Source organism: Triturus cristatus, chromosome 3_1 (assembly GCF_964204655.1).
Source record: "Triturus cristatus chromosome 3_1, aTriCri1.1, whole genome shotgun sequence".
Taxonomy (NCBI): domain Eukaryota; kingdom Metazoa; phylum Chordata; class Amphibia; order Caudata; family Salamandridae; genus Triturus; species Triturus cristatus.
Window position 1 is genome coordinate 22,833,967 of NC_140583.1, and position 23,532 is coordinate 22,857,498.

The 23,532-nt window shown below is 48.6% G+C and overlaps 1 protein-coding gene across 7 annotated transcripts in view; it reads left to right on the forward strand.

Moving 5' to 3' along the window:
- The window catches only part of CKAP5 (cytoskeleton associated protein 5), a 1,152,983-nt gene that overhangs the window by 1,037,449 nt on the left and 92,002 nt on the right, over window positions 1-23,532 (forward strand). For all 7 annotated transcript variants that reach the window (XM_085646654.1, XM_085646649.1, XM_085646653.1 and 4 more), the window contains one exon: window positions 11,454-11,591. In XM_085646654.1, the coding sequence (XP_085502780.1) occupies window positions 11,454-11,591 (138 nt within the window). The remainder of the gene's footprint in view (window positions 1-11,453; window positions 11,592-23,532) is intronic.

Genomic DNA, 23,532 nt, shown 5'->3' on the forward strand with positions numbered 1-23,532 from the left:
CCGCATCCTTTGAGGGAGGAAGAGAGGCTCCACCGTCTGGACCCAAAACGTGCGCTCGCATTCTATCTAACGCGTACACAGAAGTTCCGGGTGGATGACCAGCTCTTTGTTTATGTGGGTGCCAAAAAAGGTCGGGCTGTGCACTAACTGACCATCTCTCGGTGGGTCGTTCTGTGCATCAAAGCATGTTACTCCTTGGCTAAGAACGAGCCTCCTGTCGGGCTGCGTGCCCTTTCGACTAGGGCAGCTACAGCCACTACTGCCTTGGGACGTGGCGTCCCCTTGCACGACATTGTCGGGCAGCTACGTGGGCCTCGCTGCACACGTTTACCAAGCATTACTGCCTTGACAGTCTGTTCCGAAGGGACGGCTTCTTTGGCCGTTCTGTTCTCCGTGACTTTCTGGTGTATTCTTTTCGCAGACCCACCACAGGGGTTGGTTTTGCTGGAGCATCTATTCTAAGGTAAGGAATCTATCGCGTGTCTTTCAGATGCACAAGTTACTACTTGTGTAACGATATATCTGTAAGAGACATTAGTGATAGATTACTTACCGCCCCACCCATCCTCCCCGTTCTGCGAACTGATTCTAGGGTTAGGGTCATCCCCCTTTCAGGGCCCTAGTTTCATGGCACCAGTGGTCAGTTTCTTGCATGGCTCTGTGTTCCTGGCGTGGAAAGTCGTGTACAGAACTGACGTCCACGCGCATGGGTGGTGCCTAAGTAGTCTCCGTGACGTCATCTCGGCGCTTGCAACGCAAGTGACTGGCGCGGAGCTGCACGATGCCACCTACTGACATGCAGGGGTACAGCTACAGAAAACTTTCCAGATCCAGTCTGACGCCTGGGGATATTCTAAAGTAAGGAATCTATCACTAGCTAATGTCTCTTACAGATGTATCTGAAAGAGACAAGTTAGATTCCTCACCTTAGAATATCCCCAGGCGTCAGGCTGGATCCGGAAAGTTTTTTGTCAGCAATACCCCTGCGCATCGCTAGGCGTCTTCTGCGGCTCCACGTCCGTCATCGGCGTCGTGCGCCGGGATGACGTTGTCTGAGTACTTAGACGCCGCCCTCGCGCGCTGACGTCCATTCTTCTTTTTTTTCCGCGCCAGACAGTGCCGATCCAGGAAGAGCTTACCCCTTTAGTCATTTTTTGACTAAACTTTTGGACTCTTTTGGTCTCTTGTCGACTCGACTCTGGTGCCGGTAGGATGCCTGGTTTTAAACCCTGGTACTCCTGTCACCGACTGATGTCGGTTACGGACCACCATCGCCGGTACCTTTACTGCCTGGGGGCCGACCACGATTCCGAGTCGTGTCTCGACTCCTGGGCCCTGACTTCAAAAGCTAGGCAAGCTCCTGGAGTTCCGGCAGTCGGCTCTGCGCCATTCCCAGACGAGGAGGAGGTCGAGGGACCGGTCGCGGAGCCGCAGTCATCACCATCACTCGTCCGGTTCCAAGTCTTCGGGTAAGCCGAAGCATGGTAAGAAGTCCAAGTGGCGACATCGCTCTTCGGGCTCCCCTCGCCGGTCGCGCGACTCGGCTGAGGGTTCGGTTGGTACCACCCACGACGCTCCGTCGGAGCTGCAGGAGTCGTGTCCGTCCCCATACCCGGAGATCAGTGCCTTCCTCTCGGGATGGGGGGGGGGGGGGGGGGGTGCACATGGGAGAGGCAGAGATCAGAGGACTCTGGTCTCCGGCGGAGTCTCGGCTGCATATCAACCTTTTGGAGCTGAGAGCGATCCGACTTGCACTGAAGGCATTCCTTCCCTCTGTCCGGGGAAGTGTAGTGCAGGTGTTCACGGACAACACCACCGCCATGTGGTATTGCAACAAACAGGGCGGGGTGGGGTCGTGGACCCTTTGTCAGGAGGCTCTGCGCCTCTGGACATAGCTGGAACATCAGGGCATCACCCTGGTGGTTCAATATCTGGCGGGCTCTCTGAACGCCAGAGCAGACTAACTCAGTCGCAGGTGCATGATGGATCACGAATGGTGTCTAAACTCGGACGTGGCGCAAGGCCTCTTTCGGCAGTGGGGAGAGCCTTGGTTAGATCTATTCGCCACCGAAGAGAACGCGCAATGTCAGCAGTTCTGCGCATTGGCGTTTCCAAGGCGGCAATCGCTCGGGGACGCCTTTCGTCGCAAGTGGAGTTGCGGTCTGTTGTACGTTTTTCCGCCTATACCACTTCTGCCCAGAGTGCTGAAGATCAGGCGCGACCGGGCCCAAGTCATCCTTGTGGCTCCAGATTGGGCACGAAGGTACTGGTATCCCGAGCTACTCAGTCTGTCAGTCGATCCCCCGATACGACTGCCTCTTCAGGAGGACCTTCTGTCGCAGCAGCAGGGGACGGTCCTCCACCCGAACCTGTCCAGTCTCCACCTCCATGCGTGGAGATTGAGCGGCGGCAGTTGATGCCATTTGACTTGCCTCCTGAAGTCTGTGATGTTCTGGCAGCCAGGCGTCCCTCCACGAAATCTGTATACGCCTGCAGGTGGAACAAATTTGTGGCATGGTGCACAGCAAAGGCTGTGGATCCCCTTTCTGCCCCTCTTTCTGAGGTTCTCCTCTTTCTTCTTTCATTGGCCCAGCAGGGCTCTGCTCTGGGCACTCTCAAAGGTTATCTTTCAGCCATCTCTGCTTTCTTACGGCTGCCTGATCAGCCTTCTCTTTTCAAATCCCCTGTTTCCCGCTTCTTCAAGGGCATTACTCACATGTTTCCTCCTGTCCCTTTCATAATGCCTCAGTGGGATTTGAATCTAGTCTTGACATTTCTGATGTGCGCTCCCTTTGAGCCACTTCATAATTGTCCTGCGTCTTTTGACGCTTAAGACCGCTTTCCTGGTAGCCATCACCTCTGCTAGAAGGGTGAGTGAGCTCCAGGCTCTTTCTTCTACGCCTCCCTTTCCTTTCTGTCTATCCGGACAAAATTGTTCTTAGGACTCGTCCTTCTTTCCTTCCTAAGGTGGTGACTGCCTTTCACATCGGGCAGTCTGTAACGTTGCCCACCTTCTTCCGCATCCCTCTAAAGAGGAAGAGAGGCTCCACCGTCTGGACCCAAAACTGGCGCTGTCCTTCTATTTGGATCGCACCAAGCAGTTCCGGGTGGACGACCAACTCTTTGTAGGTTACGTGGGCGCTAAGAAGGGACGAGCGGTACACAAACAAACCATCTCTCGGTGGGTCGTTTTGTGTATCAAGGCATGTTATTCCATAGCTAAGAAGGAACCTCCTGTAGGGCTGCGGGCCCATTCTACTTGTAGCCACAGCGGCTACCACTGCCCTGGGCCGGGGAGTCCCCTTGCAGGACATCTATCAGGTGGCAACGTGGGCATCACTGCACACGTTTGCTAAACATTATTGCCTGGACAGCCAAGTCCGTAGAGACTGCTTCTTTGGCCGTTCTGTTCTCCAGGACTTTCTGGTGTGATCTTGGTTCGCAGACCCACTTCCGGGGTTGGTATTGCTGGGGTATCTATTCTAAGGTGAGGAATCTAACTAACGTGTTTCTTTCAGATGAACAAGTTACTTACCTTTGGTAACGGTGTATCTGTAAGAAACATTAGTTAGATTCCTCACCGACCCACCCATCCTCCCCGTTCTACGAACCGATATCTAGGGTTGAGGTCATCCCTTTCAGGGCCCTAGAGTTTTTTGGCACCAGTGTCGGTCTCTTGCATGGCTTTGCGTTCCTGGCACGGAAAGCGATGTACAAGAACGGACGTCAGCGCGTGATGGCGGCATCTAAGTACTCCGTCATCCCGCCGACCGACGCGGAGCCGCAGACGACGCCTAGCGACGCGCAGGGGTATTGCTGACTAAAAACTTTCCGGATCCAGCCTGACGCCTGGGGATATTCTAAGGTGAGGAATCTAACTAACTAATGTTTCTTACTGATACATCGTTACCGAAGGTAAGTAACTTGTTCATTGTTACACAAGTAGTAACTTGTGCTTTGGGCGGGAGAACCGGCGGGAAGAACAAGTGAGGAAGAGAGGACAAGACAACAATCATGGAGCATCAGAGCAACATTAGATGTGGGAGAAACACCACGAATATGAGCTCCCATTTCCTCTACCACCCACACAGACCAGAAGACCTACAATGGACAGTGATTGAAAGAAACACTTCATGGTCTGCACAGAAATTGTTCGATATGGAACAGAGTTGGATCTTTTGCCTTTCAAACCAGACGCTGGGTCTCAACGATGAGATACCTGGGACTGAAATCTAAACATTGACTACCACGTGTCTACTTGATACCCTCTCTGCCACTACTGCTGATGCCCTCTGTGACACAACTGATATGATTAGCACTTCACTGTTGACTACTGTCCAATATTACCCATGTTGAGCAACCTCATCAGTGCTATAATTTCCATTACATTTTGGCTCCTGACATCACATGTCTGAGCCCCACAAACTACTCTCTAGCACAATATTACACAGTGCAAATCTCATGACATTAATCATCTTGTGCTTGGTAGACCACACCACTCCTATTTGGCCTTCATCTAGGCTCCAGACTTTACATGTCCGAGTACCATAAAAGACTCTTTAGCACACGATTACATCGTGAAAATCTCAACATTTGTTTTCCATGTGATAGATCACACTACTCCAATATGGTCACCATGCCCACAGCTTTACTGCTTGCTATGTGCCTGCTATGACTGTACACCAGGACCATACAATCCATGCTTCCGCTAAATCCCAGTCTTTGTGTGTAAATTGACATCAGTTGGTCTAGATACTCTGACCGACTTTATTGTACATTCCCGTCTTTGCTTGTTAATTATGAGACATCCGGACCACCACATTGGCAGCCTTCATCACTCTAAGTTGTCCATGACGTTCTCCGCAGTACCGCTTGCTTCCAATGTGAGACTGGGTACAGTTTATATCTATAAACACGGTCTCATCTGGAAAACATTTAGAAAAGGCAATTTTAAGGTGGTAGCAGAAATCCCAAGGAGGGAGGGGGAACAAAGGGAGACCACGCTGGTTTTTCACCCTTGTCACTGCGCCGCCCACTCACTTGCACGCTCAGTGCACACTTGCATGATATGGTCCCCTACCGTGATCGGGACCCTCCTATCCGCCTTTGAAGTATTGGACTCCATCCTTTGAGGTAAGCCACGTAAGGACCACAACTCTTTGGCCTACCACCAATTTTCTGGACAAGGGGGGTCTCTTGTCATTTGTTGGTCTGTCTAGTCTTTGGACTAGTAAATGCACGCATTTAACTTTTAATTTTATCCATCGTTTCTTTTGAGCTAATTGGCTCTCACTTCTAGACAGGACTTTATACTGGTCTAGTCACTTTAAATTCACCCTTGTGATATTGTAAGAACTAGTGGTAAGGCAGGGCATGGCCCATGTCCGTCTTTCTACAGTGCACTTTGCTTGAACTCTTGGAGTATTCGTCACGTTCCTATTTGTCTCCTTTTTCTCTTTCTCCCCTTCTCTAGGTGGAGACTCCACACTGGTTCCACACTAGGGACCAGGAGCACCCACCAGGGGGCATAATATTTTACTACGGTCCTGAAGAAGTGCCCCTGACGTTTGGGCCTGAATGGCACCAAACATGTCGACCATGCATTTATAATGCTATCCTGGTACGTAGGGACCAGAAGATGGCACCGCTGTTTTTGCCTAGTCCTACACCCATATGTAATGAAATCTATTCCTTACAGGTTCCAGTGCCTTTTTTTCAGCCACTTGTTATACACCACTATTCACTACTCGTATTGCCCACGTGCACTCGCCACATACGCATGCTCAGATCTAAAGAACTCCACCAAAGTAGCCACCAGGCCCGTCAGACATTGCAGCGCCGGTCTGACCAGGAGCGCCCTGTGATGAAGCATGACACCCTAACAGGTGTGTGAGGGCATTGCGAAATTCAGATCTCCCAGCGACACATACTCCGGTTTGATAGCACCCATTAGTGTATCTCCCTGAGAGAGGAACTACCTCCTTTCTGTGATGTACCTGATGTTAGTCCTTCGAGGAGCTCAGGAGTAGGACCTCTTTAAATAACTTGCTCTTCCATCCGCCTCATTTGATTTAAGGCTTCCAATTTTACAACTAGGTGTTTTTATGTCCACCCTAGATGCTTACTTTCAAATTCCTGTCCATCCAGCTCATCGCAAATATCTCAGATTTCAGCTAGCAGACAAACACTGCCTTCAAGGTACTCCCATTCGAAGTAACTACTGCTCCCAGAGTGTTTATTAAATGTCTAGCTGTAGTGGCAGCTCATCTCAGAAGACAAATTCACGTCTTCCCCTACTTAAACGACTGGCTCATCAAAGCCAGCACACATCAAGAGTCTAAAACCCACTCCGACCACTCTAAACTTACTCCACTGATTGGGCTTCAGTGAACATGCAAAACTCTCATCTACAGCCTTTACAAATGCAATCTTCATCTTTTTTTCTATTTTTTTTTTTTTTTTATGGAGTTTTATATAACGCAAACTTGACCCGGCATCAGGTATCAGAGCGCTTTACATAGCACCAGTTGTGTTACATGAGGACACATTCATGTTTGTTACGTACGGGGAGATTAATTTATTTATTTATTTAGGCGATTTATTAAGCGCACAACTACCCGGAGGTGTCTCGGCGCTATAGGACAGCTTAGAACAGGCAGTCAGGAGAGACGGAGAGTATTATTTGAATAACCATGTTTTTATATACTTCCGAAAAGATAAAAGAGTGGAGGCACTCTTAATATGTAGCGGAAGTTCATTCCAGAGTTTGGTTGTTGCCACGATAAATCTCTTATCGCCCCAGGTGGCTTTCTTGGTTCTAGGAACCCTTAGCAGCTGATTAGAGCTAGAGCGTAGATTCCTGCTAGGTCTGTACCGGCAAAAGCTTTTCTTAAGGAATTCAGGTCCTGAGCCATGGATTGATTTATAGGCTATACATAATGCCTTAAATTTAGACCTGCTTTTGATAGGTAGCCAGTGAAGCTGTCGAATGACTCCTGAAATAGGTTTGAATTTAGGAGTGCCCGAGAGAATCCTAGCCGCGGCATTCTGTACCATTTGTAATTTTTTCAGGACTTTTTCTTGTGCATTTATAAATAGTCCATTGCAATAGTCTATTCTAGACATGACAAGGGTACTAATAATAGTTTTTCCTGCGCTAGGAGGAAGATAGGGTAGAAGCTTTATCATTCTGATGGTGTAGAATGAAGATGAGGTGATATAATTAGCGTGTGGCATGAATGATAATTTGTCATCAAATAAAACTCCAAGGTTTTTGACTCTAGTGACCGGAACCGGGGGGGAGCCTAGTTCCTCAGGCCACCAGGAGGACGACCAGCTGGGGTGAGGCTTTCCAAAAATCATCACCTCCGTTTTGTCGGAGTTTAATTTCAGACAATTTTTTGACATCCAGGTGCAGATGGTGGACATTCCTTTTTTAAAATTGTCTGCAATGAAGTTTCCATTTTCGTATATTTCAATGACAATCTGGGTGTCATCAGCATATGATGAAAGTCGCAGATCGTGCGATTTTATGATTCTAGCAAGGTCTGCAACATAAAGATTAAACAACGTAGGGCTTAATGAAGAGCCCTGCGGGACACCACATGGTTGGGAAAAGGGAGGAGAGAGAAAGCTTCCCAATTTTACTTGTTGTGAACGATTGGCTAGAAAGGAGGCTAATAAGGCCTTGGCTTTGTCTTTAATCCCTATGGCTGATATACGGTTAATGAGGGTTGAGTGGTCCACCGTATCAAATGCTGCTGAAAGATCCAACAGCACCAGAATTGCAGCTCCACCCTTATCCATAGTTGTACGTATTTCATCAGCTGTTTTAATAAGCGCTGTCTCTGTTCCATGCCCTTTCCTGAATCCGAATTGGGTTTCATCTAAACAGTTATTGTTTTCGATGTATTCGGCCAGCTGAGTGTTCATCACCTTTTCTATGATTTTTGCTGGAAGAGGGAGACCTGCTATGGGTCTGTAGTTACAACAGTCAGAGGGGTTGAGGTTAGGTTTTTTTAAAAGAGGTCTGATTATTGTTTCTTTCCAGATGGAGGGGTATATTCCTGTTTCAAACATAGAGTTACAAATTTTCGTCAATTCTGGGGCTATGGTTTCTGCAATGGTTTTTATTATGTTGGGTGGGCAAGGGTCATTGGGAGATCCAGATTTGGATTTAAAAATTAAGTGATTTGCCCGGAATCACAGGATGTTCAGCATCATTGCCGAGACTCGAACCCGGTTCCCCAGATTCGAGGTCATCTGCCCTAGCCGATAGGCCAACTCCTCCCCCTTCTCTGGGAGCAACTCTCCACACACTCGCGGCTCTAGCCTCTCCCATCGCAGCCAGAATGCGCAATTTTCAAACTGTTATTACAGTTTCAAGCCATTCAAACCTTAACAGCCAAAACTTTCATGCAACTGCTAGGAATGATTGCATCCTGCATCGCAATAGTGCCTCACGCAAGACTAAACCTGCGTCTTCTACAGGGATGCTTAGCACGTCGGTGGAATCAGTCGCTGGGTCAATTAACAGAGCTAGTGTTGGTGGACAGCCGCACCCATCGCTCTCTGCAGTGGTGAAACATACAAAACCTTTCCAAGTGGCGGCCATTCGTTGACCCGGTTCAACAGGTCGTGCTAACAGCAGATGCATCTCTAACAGGTTGGGGTGCCCATCTCCGCAATTACACAATTCAGGGTATCTAGGACAACAAGCACAAATGTCTCCACATCTATTATCTAGAGATTCTAGCAGTATTTCTAGCACTCAAAGCTTTTCAGTCTCATCTCATATATAAGGTTGTCCTAGTCCGCACGGACAACATGACAGCCATGTAGGAGGGACACATTCTCTCCAGCTGTCATGCCTCTCAGACAATCTGGAACTGGGCAATTCATCACAAAATTCATCTTTTGGCATAACACTTTCCAGGAGTCAACAATCAAATTGTCGATCTCAGCAGAAGGAGATAGCAAATACAAGAGTGGGAAATTCATCCCCAAGTTCTCCTTCCATACTTTCAAAAATGGAGATTTATTTCTAATAGATCTATTCACCATAGTGGACAATGCAACATGCCCAAACTTCGCCTCCAGGTTTCCCACACCCTCGCTCCAAAGGCAGTGCCGGATGGATCAATTGGTCAGAGATATTTGCCTATGCTTTTCCGCCTCTCCCACTCCTTCAGTTTCTGATACGAAAGCTCAGGCAAACATCACTCACATTGATTTTAGCAGCTCCTACATGGCCCATCATCCATGGCACACCTCCCTTCTGGAACGCTCAGTAGTTCCACATCAAAAGCTACACCCTAATTCCAACCTTCTCACTCAGAACCGTGGAGAAATCACACAACCAAACTCCAAGGAGCTTACCATAGCAATTTGGCTCCTGAAATTCGTTTGGATACTTAAATTTGCCACCAAACTGTATGACTATTCTAATAGAAGCGAGCAAGCCCACTGCCAGCTTGTTATGCAGCAAAATGGAAAGAATGTTATTTATTGTAATAACAAAATCAATCCTTTAGATGCTTCTGTTCAAAATATTGTTTATCTTCTGCATTTGCAGCAATCAAATTAAGCGGACACATCTAATCGATTGCACCTTGCAGCAGTGGCTGCATATCTGCAAAACAGACAGCATTTATCTTTGTTCAAAGTCCCTGTGGTTAAAGCCTTTATGGAAGGCTTGAATAGAGTAATACCACTCTGAATACTGCCAGCACCGGAATGGAATCTCAACATTGCACTTACAAGACTAATGGGTCCACCCTTTGCGCCATTACACAATTGTCCCTTACACTTCCTTTCCTGGAAAGTTGCCTTCCTCGTTGCAATCACTTCATTAAGGAGAGTTGGTGAGCTACAGGCACTAACCTTAGAAGAACCCTTACATCAGCTTCATAAAGATAGAGTAACTCGCACTAACCCTAAATTAATCCCTAAAATGGTTTCTACTTTTCATTTTAACCAATCAGTTGTTACCTGTGTACTTCCCTCAACCTGATAATGTAGCAGACCGAGCTCTTCACACACTTGATGTCAGGAGAGCATTACTGTATTGTATTGAAAGGACAGAAGATTTTCGTAAAACAAAGCACCTGTTTGTTGCATTTGCACCACCTCACAAGGGCAATCCGATTTCTAAATCTGGCGTTTCAAGATGGATTGTTAAATGCATTCAAACTTGCTATGCAAAAGGAAAAAACGTTATACCCCCTAGAGCGCACTTGCATTCTACTCACAAAATAGGGGCATCTATGGCCTTTTAGGTAACATTCCTATGGCTGACATATGTAAAGCAGCAACATGGTCTACCCTGCGCACCTTTACCAAACACTATTGTGTGGATGCGTTGGCACAATAACAAGCTAATGTAGGCCAAGCAGTGCTAAAAACACTTTTTCAAACAACTGCAACATCTACTGCTTAGCCAGGGCTTTGGGAGAAAACTGCTATACAGTCTATGCAAAGAATGAGTATCTACAGCACACATGCCCCGAACAGATTGTTACTTACCCTGTAAGCATCTGTTCTTGGCATGTAGAGCTGTTGATTCACATGCACCCTATCACCTCCCCGGTCACCTGTGGTTGTTGCAGTTCTCATTATTTACATTACATATGCATGAACATCTCTGTACTACACTCACTCACTTCATTCTCACCCTCTTGCGGGAAAAAATCTAACAATGGAGTCAATGCCCATGCGCACTATGACCGAAAAGAGCAGTCACCTTACCTCGTGCCTGGAAAAGACTTCTTCGAAGAAAAACAACTTGCAAACATCCGGACCCAACACTAGATGGTAGGAGTATGCAAAGCATGTGAATTAACAGCTCTACATGTCAAGAACATTATCCTTATAATCTGGGAACATAGGCCAGAAATCCTTTCTTTGCTCTACGGGGATGATTCGGTTTATACACCAAGGGCTTGTGAGATGAATGATTCAGACGACCATTTTAAATCTTTTGTGAGGATGTGGCGTTACGACCTGAGCTGCCAACTTCTGAGCCGCTGGCAAATGGGTTGGAGTCTCAGCGTCATTATCTTGTGATTCTTAGCAAATCACTTAATCTCTCCATGCCTACTATTCAGCGCCTTGAAGCCCTCACGGATGATTTGAAGCGCTTTACTGATCCTAGATTTATTTGGTCTGTGAACCCAACACAGCGTCGACACGATCTGGAAGTGCTACTGAACTGGTGCTTGAGCACAGTTCTAGTTAGTGAAGTCTGGGGACATACTTTAGGTGAGGAATCTACAAGAAATCTCGATCAGAAAGCACGGTAAGGTAAGTACATTTCTTCCCCCCCCCCCCTCCTTTGTCATGTACATATTTATAATTCGACAGTTAAATAGTTAATTTGATAATGTTCCAAGTCTCCCGATGTATGTCCACTCATCTCTCGAGGTCGTCTTTTTTTTTTTTTTGATTTTCTCCAGATTATGGATCACATGACCATGATAGAGAACAGAAAAGAATCCGAACTGGAAGCTCATCTTCTGAGGGTTATGAAACATTCTTTGGATCAGAATGGCTCAAAGGCTGACAAAGAAACCGAAAAAGGAACTTCACATATTGTGAGTAACTGGCTAGTGTGTGTAAGAGCTGGTGGTAGTAGCAAGAAATAGGATTGCTAAACTTGGCCCAAGTGAGGCCACACTTGTGAGAAAGTGGCTCTGCATATACTGTTCCCTAATAGGTACAGGGTGTACAGAGTCCACAGTCCCCCAGAGGCTGATAGAGGTCAAAGTTAGGTATGACCTTACTCTCAAAAGTGGTAGCTTGGTCGAGCAGTAAGGCAGTACCAGAGGACAGTGTAAAGCATTTATTGTACACACTCAGTCAGCAAATGGTTTCACACACTCAATAACTGAACTCTAAGCCAATGGTTTGTAAATATAAAATATATGCTTGTTTTATTTTTAGAACCACAAAGGGGGTAAAAATATACTTTCTCAGAATGAGAGGTTGAATATAAATACTTTTGTTTTAAGCAATAAATTTGTGTAAACAGTCACAGTTGGTTGCAATAAACAATCCTATTTCCTAAACATAACAATGCATTGAGCTCAATGGTAAATTCAGGTTATTTGTAATAAATTACTTTTCAGATTACTTTTGGAATTCCAGGTCTGGCTCCTAGAACCAGCCTGGGGTCAGTATTCAGAATCAAGTGATGAAAGTCGACTTAATAACTGTAATGATTTTTAAATGATATTTAGCTATTTCAAAAGTTAGCACTTAGAAAATATTTCACAGAAAACATTCAATGGATCTCTATGGCAAGAAATTCAAATTGCAGGTAGAGTACTTTATCGTTACTTTAGTAATCCAGGACTGGGTGCCTAGACCCAGGACTGGGGTCCTTATCAAAAGCAGGTAAGTAATTTCGTTTGCAGAAATGGTACGATTTTAAAAGAATATTTCAAATTTGCAAAAGTAGACACTTAAAAGAAATTTCACAGAAAAGCAGACAATGGTTTCCTATGGGAGAAAAATGAGTTAGAGGTAAGTATAGTTGTGAACACTTTTCAGAGTCAGGGCTGGGCACCAAGATCCAGCACTGGGAGCTCACCTAGGAGCAGGTGAGTAAATTCGTTTTTGTCACTTGGCTGATTTTTGGTGAATTTTTGCAGTTTTGAAAAGTTCACACTTAGAAGATTTTTGAAGAAAAAGCCAGTCAATGTTACCCTATGAGGAAAATGAAGTTAGCGGTTTAAGGGTAAGTACTCGACTGGTAGTGTTGAAATTCCGGGCATGGACTCAGGGGTCCCCCAGTGTCGGGTAGGTACAGTTGGTTCACCCTCAGCGGTTTCAGGACGGCCGGGTGCAGAGAGAGTTGGGCCCAATGTTATCCTATGAGGGATAGGGGGGGCCTTGGTTGGTGGCTGCTGTCTGGCAAGCCACGCGGCTGTGGGAGCTGGGCTCCTGGTCACTTACTCAGGGCAAGTGGGGAAGTAGGTTAGTGTAGAGAGGGCACTGCCAGGGCCACTCGGGCGGCTGGGTGCAGGGTGCTTTTGAGCCTTAGGGCGCTCAATGGAAATCAATGGGAATGTTCCGGTTTGGAAAGAGGCTGCAGGCTCGGGGACGAGGATGTTTCAGGTGCCACCACCACTTCGAGAGGTAAGTTGGGTAGTTGTAGGTTAGGTGGGTACCCTGGGATTGGGCACAGGGGGTCGCAGGGCGCCGGGTGCAGGGGTGCCTTTTGACGTCGGGAATCTTACCCTCTGGTTGATCGCGGCTGGGGTGGTACTTGGTTCTGAGGCTGCAGGCTTCTTCCGGGATGTCGAGGGGGGTCCTTGGGTGCCGGACTCTGGGTCACAGTCGCCGTGGGGTCGTCCTCTGGGTCTTTGTCCACTCCGGCACTGGCCAGGCTTGGCTGGTGCAGAGTGTGTTGGGTCCGCGGTCCCGGGCTGGTGCCAGGGATAGCAAATAGGTTTCTTGAGTAGAGCCTCTACTCGTGGGAGTCCCAGGGGCTTAGAGCTAAAAGGCAGCCAGGTCCTCCGGGGTTGGTGAGGTTGCTGGTCACGAGGGATGCCGCGCTGGTGCAGGTTCGAGAGTCGACAGGCCGGTAGGGCTGGGGCCAAAGCAGTTGGTGTCTTCTTCTCTTTTTAGCAGCTGCAGGGCAGGTCTTTGTTCTTCTTGCTCTTCTTGTCGTTTTCTATCTGGAATCTAAGGAAGGAAGGTTCAGGGTGCCCCTAAATACTAGATTTAGGGGCGTTACAGGTAGGTGAAGGCCAGGGACCAATGGGTCCTTGTCCTGGGGTGGGTACACCCCCTATCCTGCCTCTCTCCTGTGGGAGGGGGGCAGTAGCCTAATCCTGATAGGGTAGGGCCGCCCATCTTCAAGATGGCGAGAGCCCGGAAATGTGCTTCACCTCGCCTCCCCCACCTGAGGGGTGGGGTGGGCAGGCTGGCACATCCCCTGTCCTTGTATGGGGTTTCCGGCCAAGCTTCCCGCCAGAGTGGGGGGTTGCAGTGGCCTGGGGAAACTCCAAATGGCGGCATGCCTTTGAAGCTTCCCTTTGCTCATCCTGGGGGAGGAGATTTCTCACCTCACCCAGGATGTGCATTGTTGCAGTCCCGGGAGAGCAGGGGCTCTCCCACCCAGGGGTCCAGCAACGTGTCTGCTGTGTGGCAGCCTGGGCAGCCTCAGAGCAGACGTGGATTGTAAGTTAGCTATAAGGGGGCATCTTCTAAGATGCCCTCTGGGGTGCTTAGTACATTAAATCCTACACTGGCATCAGTGTGGGTTCAATGTGCTGAGAAGTTTGATACCAAACTTCCCAGGCTTCAGTGTTGCCAATATGGTGCTGTGGAGCTCGTGTTTGACAAGCTCTCAGCACCATGTATTCTTAAATGACAGCACTGCACTTACAGTGCCCAGGAATGGACCCGGGTACTGTAGGGGCACAGGGCTCCTGCTCCTGTGCCCACACCATAGGCGTAATGCACCCAGCTAGAGGGGTGGCTGACATATGCCTTGGCAGTGTAGGTGATGGGCATGGTACACAGTGATGTGTGCCATGTCGACTTTGTTTTGTCCTGCACCCAGACACTCAGCCTGCAAGGGCAGTGTGTGTGTAAGGGTACAGGGCCTCTGAGGGTGGCACAATGAGTGCTGCAGCCCTTAGAGGCCTTCCCTGGTCACAAGGCCCTGGGTACCTAGGGTACCATTTACTAGGGGCTGACATGTGGCTAGGGTTTGCCAATTTGGAGTTTGTGTGGTTTAAGGAAGGAACATAGGCCCTGGGCACCTGATTGGCAGGAACCCAGGGTACACTCAATCGAAGTACATTCAGCAATTTAGCAAAAAGTGGGGGCATACCATGCAAGAAAGATGGCACTTTCTCACAACACTGGGCTGTGGTTCAACTCATACAAAAATCAAAATAGTCTGAACAGGTTACTGAGTGCAATCCAGAGATTAGCATTGGTAGCAGCAAATACTTTTTCAAAGAAATGTCATATTGTGCAGGAACAGCACAACCTCAAAGATAAGAAATGAAGATAGCATTCCAAGCTAAAGTAGTTTAAATTAGTAACATTCAATTATAAGAATTAAATACAAATTAAGTGAATCCAGTGTAGGAATCTGAAGTTATTACGATACCAAAAAAGCACAATAAAAGTCTGTGTAATTTAAGAAAATATGACTGTGGTTCTCAAATCCGTGCGTGGCTGTAAGGTATTTGCTTGTGGCATGAAATAATAAAATAACATTTCAGTTTAGAAATAGAATAGCTTTTGGAAGATGCCCTCCTTAAAACCCACTGTTACCAATGTAGGCCAATGATTAATACACATCCAGATCTCGGACACCAGTCCTCTTTTCAAATTGCATGTAATCACTTAAACTTAAGTTTCGAGGCATATGAGCTGCAGATTATACACTGTGCATAGATCGCCATCTGGTGTTGGGCCCGGATGTTTGCAGTTTGTTTTTCCCCTTGGAAAGTCTTTGGGAGTCACGAGGTCGGTGACTCCACCTCTGGTTAGTATTGCGCATGGGCTTCGGCTCCATCCTCAGATTGTTTTTTTCCGCCATCGGGCTCGGATGTAAAACTTCGCGCTCCGGTCCCGAACTTCCCAGTTCACCGATCGACGCACAAATCCTCGCTCATCGAGCTTCTTCAACGACATAAATCATCTTATTCATCTTCTCTTCGGCACTTCTTCGATTCCGGTGGTCGACGGCTGTCTTCGGGCCTATTCCGGCTCCGGTCTTGGCTAATGGAAAGAACTCCCTTCAAGAAGTGCCCTCGATGTGGGTCCAAGTTTCCCCACACCGATCTCCATGAGGTGTGCAACATCTGCCTCTTCCCAGAACACGATGCCCGAGACTGTCCCGCCTGCAAGTCTTTTCGCTCAAAAAAGACCATTCGAGATCGACGGGCTAGACGCAACATGGCGCACTCCATCACCTCCGCTCCAGTCGACCTCTTCGGGGGGGACGTCGAAGCTCCGGGACGGCAGGACATCGAACAGGAGGACGACTACCTCGTCAGCGCTGTAGGAAGGTGGATATCTGACTATGGTTACCCCCAACTTTTTGCCTAGTGTCTAGCTGGTTTTTCGACTTAGTTGGCCTGAGATCCTGCCATTCAGGGTCTCAGGCTGTCTGCTCTCTCTTTAAAATGGACTCCATGTACCCTAGGTACATAACCAATTGGTAAGGATCACCTTATTGGACCCTGTACAGTGTACCCTAGGTACCCAGGGCATAGGTGTACCCTAGGCCTCCCAGAGGCTGCAGCATGTATTATGCCACCCCTGGTCTGGCCTTCCAATCAGACACAACTGGCTGATCACTCAGCTGGGGCAAGGTCGTGTAATCACCCCTTGCTTGGATATAGTATGCCTATATCTGCCCTTATATATAGACACATGTGTACCTATCAGTCACTCCTATGGCAGGCCTTGACAATCCTGGAGGCAGAGTGCTTGGTAACATGTGAGATGGTGCTCTAGCATGAGCTGAGCCTGTCTGCAGCTTTCGGAACCATGTCCTTATAGCTGTTCTATGATATAGCCTACCATATACTCTTAAAGTACCTTATAATCTTAGACGGTTATGGTAACTATGGTTTGGCTTTATCAAAACATGTCGTGTAAGGTGTCTAACACTCGGGAATAATACCCCCATGCCATTTCTGGACATGAGAATATTATTCCCCCCTTCTAGAGGGAAAGACATGTTACAATCATACTTCAACTGTTAGCCTCTGACCAAAGCCTCAGCATCACAAAATGGATGCTGCTGCCACGACACAAGTCTGACCTCCTGCAGCTGGGAGTGATCCCAGCCAGGGAGGCCTGGACAATAGGTTTCCTGCTTGGGGAGGTGCTAGCACCTCCCCAGACAGCCTTTAGTGTATTGGGGCAGGGTGGGCTGAAAGGAATGAGACATGCCTGGGGCACACAAGGTGTTCCTTGCATAGTCCAGTTCAAACCGGCGCTGGGGCACTCCAGCCCCAGCTCTGGCGCGAAACTGGACAAAGGGAAGTGGGTGTAACCACCCCCTCCCAGGTCCCACCCATAAGGCGTGACCTAGCAGGTATCCCAGCCCCCCAGATTAGTATAAGAGTGGGAGTTGGGCCTCAAGACTTTAGATTATCCTGAACCTGCAAAACTGAACAGAAACTCTGGACCTTCGACATTCGACGAAAGAAGAAGACTGAAGAATCTCCCTTGTAGCCAAGGAGTGGCTACCCTGTGCAAACAGGCACCATCAAGTGACTACCCTTTGCTTTGTGAAACGTTCGACGAGGAACCGACTGCAGAGCCCGACCAGAGCCTTGATTTCCAGACTTCTCCGACCCTCATCCACATCTGCAGCAGAGCTGAGATCCGTGGAGGCGACGAGCGACGTGGGACCGGCTACCTGGGAAAAGTGGCTAGTAACTTACAGCGCAGCTTCTGAGGTACCCTCGAAGTTGTGCACCGGGGATTGAGAAGCCCCAACCCCAAGCACCATCTGCACCGAAGATCAGCCCCCCACACTCCACGAGTCCTGCGTGGGGCCCTTCAGCATTTTCCTGCTTGCCGCGTCTGTCCGGTTGCTTGCCCGCTGGCTAGTGGCCTTTGTGACGACGCTCCCTGAAATCTTCTGCGCTGGTTTGGCTCCTCCAGACTGGCTCCCGCTTCTCTGCAAAGAAGAAGCACCCCAGACCTTCCTGGTCTGCACCAGAAGCAAGTCCTTTGTTCTTCGTGGGTTCCGCTTGCCAAGGCTTGGTGAGTCCTAGTCCAACTTCGACGCCGCCGACAGCAAGATCCTTCGTGGGACAGCTCGCCTCCTGGTCCTGGTCGTCCTCGACGCTTCCTGGTCCTCCTGGCTGCAGCGACAAGCTTCACCTTCACCTGCAACTCTTCACGACATCGCCTGGTTCCTTCCTGGTTCCACGTGGTCACTGGCTAGTGACCTTGACTCTGTCCCTTCTGCTTGCAGGTTTCTTCTCTTCTTGATCCCAGGCTTGGGATCCACCGGACACTCTCTCCTGACTGCCTGTCAGCATCTTTCTTCAGGCATCCATAGGAGTCGACGACGAAAACGACGCATCTTCACCCCTATGCACCCGCAGCCTGTGGGCTAGGTAACTTGGGTACTCCGGTGCTCATCAGGATAGTGACTATCCTAGTGTCTAGTTTTCAAGTCTCAACTTCCTAGCTACTCCGGAAGTGTCCTAAATCTATCTATTTCTAAACTGTAACATTGCTATTGACTTTTACGCATTACGTGTGAGTGTTTCCACTCTGCACACGAATCCCGTGGGCCTCCCACTTCCTAACTAACGCTAGTGTAGTGTAGCCCCAGCGATTCCCTAGGCCTAGGCCTATTCTATTTCCGTGACAGTGGTTCTTATACCACTTACTTAGTATATGGTTTGCGTGGCCCCTAGGGCCTAACTGTATTACTTACCTGTGTGACTTACTGTATGCATTAATAAGACTGTGTTGTACTTACCTCTAAACTCATAAAGAGTGCTGAGGGTTTGCTTAGAATAAATACACTTTATTTTATATATATATCTGCTGTGGTGTCCTTTCATTTGGTATTCAAGGGATTATATATGGTATCACAGCTGGCTTCACATGCCATTCAGAGTTTAGCCTAAGACTGCTCTTGTCCATGCTACCACTAGGATAGCTGGTCTATAAGGTTGACTTTACAACCAATCACCATAAGGGTATTTGGACTGATATAAGGTGTACACTATAACTAGTGACATCATACATCAGGCCAACTTCTCACATTGGTGAGCAGCGGTTGGGATCTGAGCTTGCTGTTGTAATACCATTGTAATCTTGAGATACTAAATTGAAAGATCACACAGATATTGTCTAGGTACATATAACATAGATTATTATACTTAAGTCCTACTGGACTTTGTAGTTGTAGGTTGAAGGGAATAACACACCCTGACTACAACTACTAGAGAGGTTTAGTAGATACAACTAGTGTAGGTAGGTGCACACACCACACCCTCACTAGAATCATGCCCCTAGATGGAGATCACACTGATGCTCCCTCAGGAGAGGAGAATCCTAGACAGGTTCCCTCTAGGTATGATGCATTCACATTCCAGGAGATGAGACAATTGTGTACCTCCAGAGGAATAAAACAGGGTGCAAACCCTACCCTTAGACAGCTAGTGGAGCTTCTGGAGGCCTATGATGCTGAAAGAGCTGCCAGGGATGGTGCCATAGCTGTAGATAAGGGTCTACCCACCACAGATGAGTCAGATGGGACTTCAGAGGAAGAGGTAGACAGCCAGAGCCAAGTAAGGAGACTTAGCCAGGCTAACTTAAGCTTACATGGGAGTTTGCATGGGGTCCCCCCATACAGACCCACAAGTAGGCATTCACAGAGAAACAGGAGGGACAGATCCCCTTCAGGGGAATCCATCCACTCCCATGTCTCTAGCATCTCTAATGCTTCCTCTCACAGGGGAATGACTTCACCTGAGAGAAAGGAGCATAAAGCCAGAATGAGGGAAGCTAATCTGAGGATTCAGAGGGAAGAAATTGCCCTTGCCAAAGAGAAGCTTGCTCTGGCCAGAGAGCAAAAATTGTGTGGGTCAGAACCCACTGGTGGCAGCAACATTCCTAGAGATAGAGATAGGGATAGGTCTTATGACCATAGAAACCTAAGCAAGATAGTCCCCCCATATCAGAATGGGGATGACATCCACAAATGGATGACTGCTTTGGAGAGGGCCTGCAAAGTACAGCAGGTACCCCAAAGTCAGTGGGCAGCTATCTTGTGGCTCTCCTTTTCTGACAAAGGTAGAGACAAGCTCCTCACAGTCAGTGATGAGGATGCAAACAATTACAAAGTCCTGAAGAGTGCTCTGATAGATGGGTTTGGCTTAACCACTGAGCAATATAGGTTGTTGTTCAGAGACACCCAGAAGACACAGACACAGGACTGGTCTGATTTTGTGGATTGTGCCACTAAGGCTTTGGAAGGTTGGTTAACTGGCAGCAAGGTGCAGGACTATACAGGATTGTACAACTTGATTATGAGGGAGCAGATCCTTAGTAATTGTCAGAACCAGCTTCTCCATCAACACCTGGTAGACTCAGATTTGACCTCTCCCCAAGAATTGGGAAAGAGGGCAGATAAATGGGTCAGGACCAGGATTAGGCCTAAAAATCAGGGTGGTGACCAAAAGAAAGATACCACCAAGCCTCAAGAGAAGGGTGGGGATAAAGCAAAAGAGAAATCTTCCTCAGGGCCCCAAAACTCCACACAGGGTGGTGGGTCCCAAGCTCCCTCCTCTACCACAGTTAAAAAGCCTTACTGCCATGTGTGTAAAACACCTGGGCATTGGAAAACTGACAGCAGTTGTCCACAGGCTAAAAACAAAACTGTTCCTCCAACTACTCCTGTCACACCACCTATTACTGTCAGCAGTAATCCCCCAGGTGGTGGGAGTGCCCCCAAAAATTTGGTTGGGTTTTCTTGGGGAACACAGGGGGATCCTGGCTTAGCCAATTCCCCTGCAGCAGCTACTCTTGTCTGTGATGGTGGCATGGGGTTTGCCAACTTCACTGCCTGTCCCAACACTTTGGGTAGGTACAGACAGGAACCCTACATCAATGGTAGAAAAGCTGAGGCCTACAGAGACACTGGGGCTAGCATCACTATGGTGGCCCATAGGCTAGTTCCCTCTGAGCAGCTTTTGCCTGGTTTCTCATACCAGGTAACTAACATTGATGGCAAACAGAACAGTCATCCCATGGCAGAGGTATGTCTCAGCTGGGGAGGTGTCACTGGCCCTAAAAGGGTGGCAGTGTCTCCAACCTTGCCTGTGGACTGCTTGCTGGGGAATGACTTAGAACTCTCAGCTTGGGCTGGAGTTGAACAAGACACCCATTCTAAAATGGTAGGCCTTTCCAAAAAGGGTAGTGGGGTTGTGCCAGTCACAACCCCTGTCCAAGTAGCTTTCCTCCCTGAAAAGGTTGGAAGGGCAGTGGTAGCCACAGCCCAGGCACAGACAGACTTCCCTGTAGAAATTGGCAGAGCTGTGACAGTCACAGCTCAAACACAAACTGAGTGCCTTCCTGAAAAGGTTGGCAAGGCTGTAATGGTCTCAGCCCACACTCAGACTGAGATAGGTGTAGTGAAGCCTGAAACTATGGATCACTCCACACAAACAGAGAGTAGTGGGGAGGAAGAAAAGTCTCCCTCTCCCCAGACATTAGGAAAGGGTCAGCCTCCTCAGGGATCTGACCTCACCTCTTGTGAAGGAACTGCCCCAGAGGTAGCCAGGCCTGGCCTGGCAGAGCCTCTGATGTCAGTGGCCCCTTCCAAGGTGGGACCCAGTCTGGTGCAGGTAGCCTGCCTCTCTCTACCCTGCCTCAGTCAGCCCAGGGCTGCAGAGGTCAGGGAGGCCAGTGGACCCCAAGAGGGCCCCTGTCCACAAGAACCCCCCCTTCAAAAGAATGAGGATTGCCTGGTTAGTTGCCCTAGCCAGGTGATGGGTAAAAACATTCCTGAGGGATCCCCTTCTCAGGTAGTTAGGGACCTCCCCCAGAGGGATTCTGTTGGGCACAGGCAAACATGGGACCTTAGGGCCCCAAACCTGACCTGTCCCTCCAGTAAGCCCACAAAAGGGACCCAGCCTCCAGCTTTAGGTAGCCAGAGGCTGACCCTGAGAGCACAGTGCAACTCAGTTAGAGAAAGGAAGGCATCCATGGTGGAGGAAGCTGAGGCCTCACTTTGGGGACACTCACTTCAGTACTCCATCTCAACACCAGCCTTTTACTTTGCAAAGACACACCAAAGGTATAGATTCCCTATGGTGGAGACCCTATGATATCTTTAGGATGAGGGATTGCTTAGTGGACCATGAGACAGGGGGTAACCATGCCAGTGCTGGTCCTTCCTTATATGGCCACTCAGGCAATAGAGGCTTACCTTGTCAAGGCCAGCCTTATCTCCTTTCGTTTGGGGGGGGGGTTGTGTAGGAAGGTGGATATCTGACTATGGTTACCCCCAACTTTTTGCCTAGTGTCTAGCTGGTTTTTCGACTTAGTTGGCCTGAGATCCTGCCATTCAGGGTCTCAGGCTGTCTGTTCTCTCTTTAAAATGGACTCCATGTACCCTAGGTACATAACCAATTGGTAAGGATCACCTTATTGGACCCTGTACAGTGTACCCTAGGTACCCAGGGCATAGGTGTACCCTAGGCCTACCAGGGGCTGCAGCATGTATTATGCCACCCCTGGTCTGGCCTTCCAATCAGACACAACTGGCTGATCACTCAGCTGGGGCAAGGTCGTGTAATCACCCCTTGCTTAGATATAGTATGCCTATATCTGCCCTTATATATAGACACATGTGTACCTATCAGTCACTCCTATGGCAGGCCTTGACAATCCTGGAGGCAGAGTGCTTGGTAACATGTGAGATGGTGCTCTAGCATGAGCTGAGCCTGTCTGCAGCTTTCGGAACCATGTCCTTATAGCTGTTCTATGATATAGCCTACCATATACTCTTAAAGTACCTTATAATCTTAGACGGTTATGGTAACTATGGTTTGGCTTTATCAAAACATGTCGTGTAAGGTGTCTAACACTCGGGAATAATACCCCCATGCCATTTCTGGACATGAGAATATTATTCCCCCCTTCTAGAGGGAAAGACATGTTACAATCATACTTCAACTGTTAGCCTCTGACCAAAGCCTCAGCATCACAAAATGGATGCTGCTGCCACGACACAAGTCTGACCTCCTGCAGCTGGGAGTGATCCCAGCCAGGGAGGCCTGGACAATAGGTTTCCTGCTTGGGGAGGTGCTAGCACCTCCCCAGACAGCCTTTAGTGTATTGGGGCAGGGTGGGCTGAAAGGAATGAGACATGCCTGGGGCACACAAGGTGTTCCTTGCATAGTCCAGTTCAAACCGGCGCTGGGGCACTCCAGCCCCAGCTCTGGCGCGAAACTGGACAAAGGGAAGTGGGTGTAACCACCCCCTCCCAGGTCCCACCCATAAGGCGTGACCTAGCAGGTATCCCAGCCCCCCAGATTAGTATAAGAGTGGGAGTTGGGCCTCAAGACTTTAGATTATCCTGAACCTGCAAAACTGAACAGAAACTCTGGACCTTCGACATTCGACGAAAGAAGAAGACTGAAGAATCTCCCTTGTAGCCAAGGAGTGGCTACCCTGTGCAAACAGGCACCATCAAGTGACTACCCTTTGCTTTGTGAAACGTTCGACGAGGAACCGACTGCAGAGCCCGACCAGAGCCTTGATTTCCAGACTTCTCCGACCCTCATCCACATCTGCAGCAGAGCTGAGATCCGTGGAGGCGACGAGCGACGTGGGACCGGCTACCTGGGAAAAGTGGCTAGTAACTTACAGCGCAGCTTCTGAGGTACCCTCGAAGTTGTGCACCGGGGATTGAGAAGCCCCAACCCCAAGCACCATCTGCACCGAAGATCAGCCCCCCACACTCCACGAGTCCTGCGTGGGGCCCTTCAGCATTTTCCTGCTTGCCGCGTCTGTCCGGTT